Raw genomic sequence first — 11,602 nt, 5'->3', positions numbered from 1 at the left:
TTATTTATTTTTTTCCATGTTTTTATTTGAACAATAGTGGTAAATTGTTTTTCCTCTGGATATTTATGTTACAAGCACTTAATATAAGTTACCAATCCTTTTTCTCATTGTCATTGGAGTTCAACATGCCATTCGCCTTTGCTTTATGTAACTACTGACATAAGTTAGCAATCTGCATACCTGTGCATGATCTGTGGAGCGAATGTTAAAATTCTGAGTCATAGTTGACCAACATTCTAATCTAGAATACATAGATGATAAATTCACTGACTGTAGGACAGGTGGCTGTCCAATAAGACGGTCATAAATCATAGATAATAAAAATATTTAATATATAAATGCATGGTTGGTACGTCTGGAGCTACTGAAAGCCATGGTGATTCCTTGTCAGACTGATGCATGACAGCCAACCAAGCCAAGTGATACAGGTAATACCAGACTTTTATATTATCTGGTAAGATGAGATATAACAAATGTGCACATAGATCAGTTTAAACGGCTAATTTAAAAGTTTAGTTAGCCATGATATTACAGTGTGACTAGTTTGTTTTGGGTGACGTATAACGGCTTGCTGTAATTCATTTCTACCACAGTAACTTAAACATCAAATTGATAGATTATTTATTTTTTCCATTAAAAGTAGAATTGCATTAAAACCTCAATTGAACTTTATCTTCCTGTGGAATTTGTCTACGTGAATATTTTCCTACAAACGTAGGCGTGGACAAGATGGTTCAGTGCCACTCCGAATGCGCTACGATTGGTCCAATATCACGGTGACAACTTCCGGTGCAATGGAGCACAAGATTTGAATTTAACTTCGTAGTTGCTTCCCTATTCTCTCAGCCACTCTTCTTCTCTTATAATAGAAGCGCAATTGGTAATGAAATAACAAATATTGTCGGGTTTGGGGTTTTTTTTATAAGTCGGTAATTCAGTGTGTGCTAATGGGGGAAAATGAACCAGCTAGCTCTTGTTAATGTTAGTTGATTAACGCTAGAGACCCTGTTGCTAACGGTAACGCTAACACTGCTCAGCTAAAGGCTGTAACGCCTCAACCATATAGATATATTTTGTTCCAACCAGAAAAATTAGTTGGTTAAATGAAAAATGTTTGGTAATAACTATCAATTAGCCGCACTCTGTGGTTTTATGATGTTATAAAACACCAGCTTGATGTTAGCGCTGGAGCAAACTTTAAATGGCTCGTGCTATTGTGTGCTATTGCAGACTTGAAGGAAACTATGAACGATGCTACGTCCAAGTCTTTTCACAAAGTGGCTAAAAGAATGGGGTGGATGGATGAGGGAGGACTGGAGGAAACAGAAAAGAAGGTTTGCTGCATACTTTTTTAAACCTCTAAATTATCGTGGACTTCATTAAAAACTGGTAAACACACACTGGCGCTATTAGCCTGGGTTGCTGGAACAGAGAACAGCTCACAAGTACAGCGTTTGAGACAGAGGAGATATGATCGATCGTCTCCCTTTTAGCTTCATATATCAAATACCTTTTAAGAGAGATACATTTTTTTAAATAGTAAGTCGACCCACGTCCAGAATATTTTTTCCGCACTTTTACATCTGAAGAATTGTTTCAGCATAAATATCTCAAAACTATTAAAGACAAACTCTTCAAATTTCAATGGTCTATCTGCCATAATTGTAATAAATGGTAAATGGCCTGTATTTGTATAACGCTTTACTTAGTCCCTAAGGACCCCAAAGCGCTTTACACTACATTCAGTCATTCACCCATTCACACACACATTCACAAACTGAATGTGTGTGTAATAACTGTAATTTGGGGCAGATGCATCAAAAACTGTGTGATGTCTGGCTACTTAAATAAATATTTGTATAAAAAATGATTTTTGAATGGAGTACAGTTGTATTTCACAATGTCAATTGAAGCCTGTAGAAACATTCTTGGTTACAAAAATGCTATTTTCATTCAACTTTTATGCTGGATTGAGATAATATGGTAAACACCACAACTGATAGTCTAATGTCAAAATGTTGGTACTCAGGTAGCACTTTAATAATGTCTAAGAAAATAATTTTGTTAAATATACAGATTTTTTTTTGGGGGGGGGAGACTCACTACGGCAGGGGTAGGCAACTCCAGGCCTCCAGTGCCAGTGTCCTGCAGGTTTTAGATGTGTCCTTGATTCAACGCAACTGATTCAAATTGCTAAATTACTTCCTCAGGATGTCTTGAAGTTCTCCAGAGGCCTGGTAATGAGCTAATCAATTGATTTAGGCCAGTTGACCCAGGGTGATATCTAAAACCTGCAGGACACTGGAACTCGAGGCATGGAGTTGCCTACCCCTGCACTAAGGTATTAAAAATGCAATGTAGCATTTTCATATACATAAATTCTTGCAGCATTCTGACAGTTGGCATGCTGATTATGTGATCCCTGCTTGCCTGTAGCAGACGTTGCATTCGGTTTGGGGTTAGGGATAGGATCTTGTTGTCATATGGACAAGGTAACTTGGACTTGCAAGACTACTCATCTGAAATGAATTTCTAATCCTCTTTTTATCACTCATATTGGCCCTGCTATATTTGTTTTTATGTATAAAATATTTTACATCAGTACTTGTTGCATTTTTAATGCCTCTTAGTATATTTCAAACTTAACCTATTATCATACTCCTTGGTCGCAATGTGTATACTTGAAAAATGGGTTAAAAAATCCTTTTCAACTAAATTTCAACAGCTACATTTTTTTTGTGCTTGTGTGTGTGTGTGTGTGTATATATATATATATATATATATATAAGTAAATGATTGAAAATGAATAAATAAATAAACATTATTGTTGTTGCTTCTGTTTGCAGTTGATGAGTAAAATTGGTAAGAGTCGTCATGCTGGTACAAGTGGTCATGGATCAGCAAGTGAGTGGAGAAACTCTGCGTTGAGTGAATCGAGTGACGATGAATTTGACAGGTGTAAGTGTTTGGGCTTTTTTTTTTAAATTTTATGAATGTACAATGCTTAAAGGTGTGACTTTGGTTTCATGTATGGATTTAATTTTTTTTCCTATTACCCTTTAATGCCTTAGTTCTTATGGAAAAAGCCACACCCAAAGCTAAAGCCACTTCATACAAGCCACGCAGTCCTGCAAAGACAGGCAGGTATGAAAATGTTTTCATGAAGCATTTTGTCTTTTTCTGATCTAGATTTTCTATCTGATTTGTACTCTCACACTAATGACTATATTATGATATAATTAAAGTATTTAAAAGGACTTTTATTTTTTTCAGTTCAAGCATTGTTGTGGTGAGCTCAGATGATGACGATACCACTTTTGAGACATGTAAGTGCTAATGTCATTCTTCTGGTTAGATTTTGTCTATATATCCCACCACGGAGTGATTTTTATTTTTATATATATAAAAAATTCAATTTTTGGATATTTTATCTTTGCTCATTGAAGTTCTTCAGCGTACAAAAACTCCCAATACCAAACCCAAGAAGACATCTAAAAGTGGCAGTGAGGACAGGTGAGTCTGATGAATTTTTATCCTCCACTTTTATTTCCCGTCAGAAGTAAATGTCATTTACTGCTAAACATTTTTCCCCTGGGTTAATTTCACAGCCTCCATAATTTCATAGTTGGCGACTACTCATCAGATGATGACTTTGTTGAGCCAAAATCATCTTTCAAAGGTAATTTTGCTGTTGTTCCTCACTTCCAGCATGATCCCAATTAATGTCGGGAGATGTCACATGCAACAATAAATGACATAGCCTTCACATTTACCTACCATTTGATCCCGGGAGGAGAAACAACTCCCTTTGGAGTTACATCAGCAAGGCAACCTGTTGTGTTGCTTCTAATATAACAGTGATATTGATTTAATTCATTAATAGGAAAATGAGCTAAAATCTCATCTTGGGAAGTTGCACCTGACTGATCTACGGCATAGATTATCAGTCAGTCACAGCCAGTTGTTTATGCCTATGTGACAAAGTGTTCACTTGCTGTGTGGTTTACAAACCGGGAGAGGGTTATTCTTCGCTTTGCAAATTATTTTCTGGTTGTGTACAAAGCTTTTGTTGCTGTATCAGCAGTCTTGTTTTTTCTTTTCTTTTCTTTTTTTTCTAATTTCTTGTTTTTTCTTATTTTCCTGTTACTGTTTTTTAAAATATGTGTCAAATGCATATGTAAAAGTCTGTTAATTTATTTTTTTGTCTCTAATTTTTTTGTAGTTCCTAAGAAGACCAATACTCCAACATCCCAGCCTCAAACAAGGCGACCCCTGTCTCTGTTTAATTCACCTGTCTTTGTAAGCAATGATGAGGATGATGATAATATTGTGGTGAAGAGCACTTGGAGAAACCGTCACACGAGGCCCAAGTCACTGCCAAAGACCAGAGAGAATACTCCTCTGTGCAATGACGATGAAACTTCGCCGTCACTCCCCTCTCCTCCTGCTCCATCTCCTTTGTGTCATCCTTCAAACGAAGCTAAAACATTAGTGATCTCTCCCAAGCGCACTTTTTCAGTGCCTTCTAAGCTGGATGATTCAAGCAGTTCTGAGGAGGAGTTCACATCCCTGCTGGAGAGACTGAAAAAGAAAAACAATTTCATAGGGAATTCATTCCTACCGAACAACAGCAAAGGTACAGTAACTGCTTAATTCTGAATGTTTGAATCTGGCAGTCTTTTGTTTTTTTGTCAGGCTCACATCTCTTGCTCTCCTTTTTCCAATTAAATTTAGAGAGCAATAAGGAGCCTGCTGGGACAGTGTCAGTTCCTCCTGTATCCCAAACACCAGGCTCTAAATCATTAGGTGTGAAGACACCCGGAAAATCATCAATCTTGAAGCCCGCCGTCAGTCAGAGCGAGCCGAGACACGGTCCAACCAGCAAGTGCGTCAGTTTTGGAGACGAATAGTGGATGCGCTAATTGGACACCAGATATTGAGCCTTTTTCTTTTATACATGAACATTTATCTTCATTTTGCTCTGTTCGTTTCCTTCTAGGAATGTGCTGTGTAAGACCCCAGGCTGCTTCCTGCAGTTGCTCACAAATCCCAGCTCCAGCTATGCGGGCAGCTTTAAGCAGAACAAAGAGGCACTCACAAGTAAACTCTACCAGCTGTACAACACCACAGTGTTTGAGAGTAAGGTAATGAAGAGTCATTGTTTACTAGACTGTTTTCCATTTGAAGTTGAGGAATATTTAATTTGATGCACATGACATAAAAGAAAATCTCCAGACTTTGTGAAATACCCCTTGCTTTCACTGGTTGCCTAAAGTCCATTGGCAGCCATAGTAGAACCACCATCTGTAATATATCGTGCGTTACATTCTTAGACATAAACAAGTCAAGGATGGGTCACATATTGAAGCTGCAAAGCTCTCTGGTTGTTTTGTGTAGGATAGCTGGTAGGATAGGATAAAATGCTCTCTTATGAGTTTCAAGAATGAAGATATGAACTGTGAGCAAAGGCCTGAATCTCCCATGCAGTTCTTTCAATATTGATGTACAATTTAAAACTCCAGTATTCTTTTCAGTATTATTATTATTATTATTATCATTATTATTATTATTATTATTAGTAGTATTGTAAATTGAATATGATGAAACGCTCTGTGTAAAGAACAAAATATTTATACTTTGCATTGTTTAATGTCTTTGTTAACAGAGTGAGTTTTTGTTTTCATTTATTTCTAACTTCCTTTCTTCTTAGCTCCCTGTGAATATGTCAGTGACCTGGAATAAGAAAATGCGTAAAACAGCCGGCTACTGCGTTACAGGACAGGAAAAGGGTGGAGGGAACCGCTACGCCCGCATAGAGCTGTCAGAGAAAGTTTGTGACTCTGCAGGTAATGGCTTACTAAGGTCCCCTAAAATTATTTGCTCTTACTTGTCAGGGAAGCTGCAACCCTGTGGAGCTTTAGAACCTCTTACTGTGCTCTGTTGTTTCTGAATATGTGCGTGCGCATATATGTGGTACCTCAGCTTGTATGACAACATTGTCTTTGTACTTCCCTGCTAGATCGTCTCAGGGACACACTGATACATGAAATGTGTCATGCTGCAACATGGCTGATTAACGGTGTAAGGGACGGGCATGGAAACTTCTGGAAGCTCTATGCTCGCAAAGCAACACTGGCACATCCGGAGCTGCCGATGGTCACGCGCTGCCACAGCTATGACATCAAGTACAAATTCCAGTACCAGTGCACTCGCTGCAAGAACACGTATGTAAACTAAAACCACTTACTCTGTTTTACTCCTGTGTGTGTTTCCAGTGCGTTTGAGCTCATTTCAGCCTGATTAATGTCTCTTTTTTACTGTGATTCCTCATAGGATTGGCCGTCATTCCAAGTCACTGGACACGCAGAGATTTGTGTGCGCCCTCTGCACTGGTCAGCTTGTCTTGTTGACGCCTTCTAAGCCACGTGCTCCCACGCCTTTTGCCAACTTTGTCAAGGAAAATTACTCAAGTGTACGACAGGAGCTAGCAGGACAGAGTCATGCAGAGGTGATGCGGAAACTTAGTGCAGACTTTGCCTCAAAGACTAAACTGAGTCAAAGCTGAGCCAGTATGTGTCCTTTACACAGGCAACCTGTGAAATATCTCAGTTAGATAGTCTTACATTACTGAGCAGCTATGATTCTCAATGGGTTTTTTTCTGTTTGTCTGTTGATCATTAAAGTTGCTGTGACTGGAAAAACCGAATGAATAGAAAGTAAATGTCTCTGATTTTGTGGTTGTGTAGATGATAGCATCAAACAGTGTCATACTTAATAAGTGACAGTGCCATGGTAAATGTCTGATATGAGCCTTTTAATGCTGTGCTGGGGCGATTTTTTTCTTTTCAAATTTAATTAATTTTTTTTGTTTGTTTGTTGTTGTTTTTTTACACCTTCAAGTCTTCAAATAAAGTTTAATTCTTTAATGGGGTTTTATTTATTCACTTATAGTGGTTACTGGCAGTTTGGATTATCAGCCTTCATCTCACATTATAACAATGAAACAGTTTAAATCAGGGGTGTCACAGATTTCTATAGATTTCTGTATTTTACACATTTTCTTCTTACAGTTCAAGCTCAAAGAGTAATTTCTTTCATTTACTACAGCAGGATTTCTTTTTCATATAGAAAAAGTGAGACAGTGTTGAAATTCTACTTTTTTTTTCTTATTTGCCTGTGTTGTAACATGAGTTGGAGGTCTGGTTTAAAAAAAAAAAAACGCAGCTGCAGGGTCTTGGTGCTTGAAATGTCACATTTTCTCTGTAATAATTTTACATTGTGTAGTGTGTGTGTGTGTGTTGTCATCATATATGAAAAGCAACACATAAAGGTTAAAATATGGATAATATAAGGCACTATAAACATGAAATATGAACTATAATAAATATGACAAAAAAGGATTTTGAGCCTTGCACTATCAGTTTTTCACATAGTGTCTCTTATATAACAAATGTCCAGGTGTTTTAGGCCCAGTGCAGTAGATAGTAAAGCAGTCCACTCCACCCTTGTAGCAGTTGTAGTCAGCTACTGCTTTGGGCCTAGGGCCGGGCACCCTCTGACACTCACCATCTTCTCCCTCCTGCTATTGCAACAATTTGTCAGCTGTGTAGACAGCGTGGATGTTGCTGTAGATTGAAAGTACTCTGTGTCTAGGGCTGTGTACATTTATATTTAAAAATTGATTCAGGATTTAATGAATCGATATCGCGTTATTCAAGCTAAAATTGATTTGAATTGGAAAATCAATTTTTTAAACCCACCCCTACAGTTAATACAGATTTTTAATAGGAACCTTTGAAAATACTCAAGGACACCTTACAAACAAATTAAATAACAAATTCAAAGTCTGGATAATAACAGCTGGAAGACACAAAAAATCAGAGGCAACAACAGGCAAAAAGCAAGAAAGGAAAAAGATCCGCAGGGACGTAACAGTATTAGAGGACAACCTCCTAGGTCTGATTTTCATACCTGCATTAGTTTACTCATAATGTTGAAATTGTGCGGGGGAAAAGGCAGATCACAGGTGCCTGTCCTCACCTCTGCAATGCTGCCGTCTCCTGCAACCCTGCATGTTTCTAAGGTTTGTTTTCTCCCTTTTTATGTTGTTCTTGTAGTTTTTGTCCTCAGATGAGGTTTGAAGTGTCTGTGTGGTGCAGCTGGTCGGGTCTGTCTCTAGACAGTCCAGGCTGCACCCACCTGTAAAAGGTGGAGGCTCACCAGGACAAACACAAGTCACAAGTTCCTGGCTCTTTTGACTCCTCTGTAGATGGGTTTCTCCGAGAAGGGAAGGGCAGTGAGGCACAGCTCCCCGTCTCCCGGCTCCCTCTGCGAGGCCCCACTTCTTGGGGAAATCCGTTGCAGAGGAGCAGTGATAGCCAGGAACTTGTGAGCTGTGTATGTCCACTCAGGCATCATTCACACCTGCTCTGTAGGTAGTTCGTGTCAGAAGGAGAAGGCACAGCAGAGGCGCCGGGAGACAGAAGGCGGTGCCTCAGTGCCACACTCCTTCTGAGACTTTAAGAAAAAAAACAATCTTATCTTTGTTTATCCATATATATACATATATATATATATATATATATATATATATATATATATATATATATATATATATATATATATATACATATATATATGTATACAGACATGTAATCTCCTAATGTGCTCGATAACCACTTTTTCTCTCTCTTTTTTGTTTTTATTCCGTTGGTGTGATTGAGTGTGTGTCTCTGTGAGTGTTTGCGTGTTTGTGTGTGTGTTGTGCGTCAGTGCCTCTCTCCTTTTGATAGTTAGTGATGCTCCAGAAACAGTTCCTACAAGCTCAAAATCAACTTAAGGAGAGGCAGTTCTTTGAATTGGCTGCTTAACTGGCTGCTTCGGCTTTTCACCAAATTGGCCTCAACATCATGTTCTTAAAATCACATTTTTATACAACTAAATCATCAGTGAACATTTTAACCCCACTCGGTCGCGACAGATGGCCACCCCTTCCTGAGCCTGGTTCTGTCGGAGGTTTCTCCCTTTTAAAAGGGAGTTTTTCCTCCCCGCTGTCGCCAAGTGCTCGCTCATTGGGGATTTTGGGGCTTTTTAAAAACTAACCTGTGAAAAGTTCACTGGCATATTTGCGAGTCAAATTTAATAAATATGATTTCTGGGACACTAAGGCCAACCATAGACTAATTTGAACAATTGAGAAAAAAATAAATGAAAAAATTGGAAAAAATAGATGTGTCATTGTTCCATATATTCATATATTTCATTTCAAATAACATACCATTTGATATCAACATATTTTTGTTACTTTTGCAGTGTTGTGATGTTATATTCTCACGATTCTGTTCATTTTATGAGTCTATCCTTCTGCCTTGCTTCACATATTTAATGCTGCTTGGCTAGCTTTAGTCATGCTAGCATCAGCACAGGTAGAAACAGAGAAACATCAGTGAATCGGCCATGCATCGGCCCATCTAAATATAAATGGAAAAGTACGAAAATAAAAATATAGATAACTTTCAGATTATTAAAGCTATCAATGTTCCCAGTGTTCCCATGGTGAAAACACATTATTTCATATTATGTTCAAGTCAGTTGTTATCCAATTTTAAAACTATAAAATACAATAAAGTCTATTTTTATTTTACTTTGTTAATAAAGAGATTTTTCAAGGATTTTCAGAAATACTAATGTTATACATAGCAAAATATCTGTAGCTGTATGACAGCCATGTATAGTAGAAGTCCGAGATATTTCCACACTCTAGTAGCATTATGACCTTCAATTCAAACCTTTTCCCACGCTGTAGATTTCTTGCAGCGTTTGTGTTTGTACAAAAGTGTTGTATTTTTCAGCCCCCCCCCAAAAAATGAAGGTATCTCACCTGCTGGTTACTTTTCAAATTTTAAAGGTATATATACCAACTTCAAAATTCCTTTTGACAATCAAAAACAATAATAATTTTAAATTATAATATAGTTAAAAAAAGAATTAACACAAAGCTGAAACTTAGCTTTAGCAAAGTTTCCTTTTTTTATTTAAATAAAAATTGAATTACTCTTGTTTAGAGGCTCTAGACGAACTTGATCCTTCACCCAGGCCATTTTACCCTTCTAGAAAACTTCCAGAAGGTTTTCTCTGTCTTTGAGTTTTTCTGGACATGTTTTCTCTCAATTTAGAATAAGAAAAAATATTTCTTAATCTCGACATTTTTTCTCCTTATACCAACTCCGGTGGGTTTTTCTTCTTCTTCTTCTTCTTCGGTGCTTAACGCCAGCTGGCATCCTTTTTGGTGTATTACTGCCCCCTGCAGGATTCTCCAGTGCCTTCAGTCTGCTTCTGGATCCTCAGTCCAGCCACTTTGAGGTCGCTCAGTGCTGTCACCCTTCCTGTGCCACTGTCCTCCCACTTCACTGTACTTTCGACATTATGTACTCGAGCCAGCCGCCGTAATTTCCACCACGTACTTTGTTATGGAAATTAGAGTTACCTACCGTGTATGGCAATGGGAATGATTTGTTTTTACAAATTTCTTAAAGTATGTTTAAAAAGAACAAAGAAAACAAAATGAATACATGAAATACTATACTATTGCCTTAGAAGTAAATACCGCTCAGAGAGTCAGCTTCCTTATCAGAGGTGTGTCTTGTCTTGTTGTCACTGAAGTAGCTGACACTAACAAAATGTTCATCTAATAGAAAATGGTGTTTGAACTGCTTTGAATTGTTGTAACATTTAAAAAATCTAAAAAAAATTGTATTCTGCTCGTCTGTTGAGGTTTTTATTTCTTCCCTTTTTTGCCCTTTTTAAAACTCAGTGCTGGTAAAAGGTTATCCTTTTAAGTATCTGATAAAAGTACGGTAATGTTTGCAGAGGTTGAAAGAGCACGGCATTGTTTTCTGTGAGTCTGCCTTTGCTATTAAGCAAATATTGACAGGTAGAAAACAGCTCTGTACAGATGACCCCCCCCACCAACACCAACGTACACCTGCTCAGACGTTTGCACTAAGCAAATGCAATCAGGACCACATCAAGAAGTGAGTACTTTTTTTTCTCCCCTGTTTTAAAAGTGGCAAAGCTCAACACACATTCTGGAGACTTGCCACTGGATTCTTTGCCCTAAACTAACCAAATGTATTTTCCTGTAGGAGCTAAACATCAGTGGAAGCTTTATATCATGGATGTTGCCTGCAATGTGACAGTGCTAGAGGCCCAGGAACAGATCAACTCCACAATCTACCACCTCATTAAGATGGTCAGCATGTGCGTGAGCTACAGCCTGAACACGATGCTCAGTGTTCCTCTGCTCCTTGTCATCCCGCGCTCCCCGTCACTCCTCAGGCACACTCGGTTCTTGCTCCTCATACACCTTCTCCTCTGCAATAATCTCCAGGTAGGTCTGCACATTTTGATTTGGGATTTTTTGTTAATTAACCAAACCCTTCTTAGATAATATTCTCACAAACATTTGAGCTAAATCATCAACATCAATGCTTTTTCAGCAACTCATCTGGACAATCAAAGAAGTTCTTTTAGGATGTGGGGAAGGTTTTTCTGTGACCCAGTATCTGATCTTCAGCGCTACTAACCAGGCCTTGTCATTGGT

General features: G+C 38.1%; 1 protein-coding gene across 2 annotated transcripts; it reads left to right on the top strand.

Annotated features, from left to right (window-relative positions):
• Positions 1–754: 754 nt before the first annotated feature.
• Positions 755–7,400, top strand: gcna (germ cell nuclear acidic peptidase). Of its 2 annotated transcripts, XM_031745136.2 has the most exons (13): positions 755–880; positions 1,231–1,334; positions 2,847–2,958; positions 3,072–3,144; positions 3,274–3,326; positions 3,447–3,513; positions 3,609–3,679; positions 4,223–4,636; positions 4,735–4,885; positions 5,000–5,144; positions 5,711–5,846; positions 6,020–6,224; positions 6,334–7,400. In XM_031745136.2, exons 2-13 carry the CDS (start codon positions 1,245–1,247, stop codon positions 6,563–6,565), a joined length of 1,749 nt encoding a protein of 582 aa, XP_031600996.1. In that variant the 5' UTR covers positions 755–880; positions 1,231–1,244; the 3' UTR covers positions 6,566–7,400. The 2 variants fall into 2 exon arrangements, with proteins under 2 accessions (XP_031600996.1, XP_039472799.1); XM_039616865.1 differs by lacking the exons at positions 755–880; positions 1,231–1,334 and adding an exon at positions 2,291–2,341.
• Positions 7,401–11,602: the final 4,202 nt, after the last annotated feature.

This window comes from Oreochromis aureus, linkage group 2, assembly GCF_013358895.1.
Source record: "Oreochromis aureus strain Israel breed Guangdong linkage group 2, ZZ_aureus, whole genome shotgun sequence".
Classification (NCBI taxonomy): domain Eukaryota; kingdom Metazoa; phylum Chordata; class Actinopteri; order Cichliformes; family Cichlidae; genus Oreochromis; species Oreochromis aureus.
The sequence above is the reverse complement of the archived record's forward strand: the minus strand, read 5'-3'. Positions and strand labels throughout refer to the sequence as shown.

Bases quoted from the DNA above. Each gene is read 5' to 3' on its own strand.
- gcna (XM_031745136.2), top strand. From the start codon at position 1,245: ATGAACGATGCTACGTCCAAGTCTTTTCACAAAGTGGCTAAAAGAATG. The intron at 3,327-3,446 runs GTAAGTGCTAAT...TGCTCATTGAAG, and splicing joins CGATACCACTTTTGAGACAT to TTCTTCAGCGTACAAAAACT. The intron at 3,514-3,608 runs GTGAGTCTGATG...TTAATTTCACAG, and splicing joins AAAAGTGGCAGTGAGGACAG to CCTCCATAATTTCATAGTTG.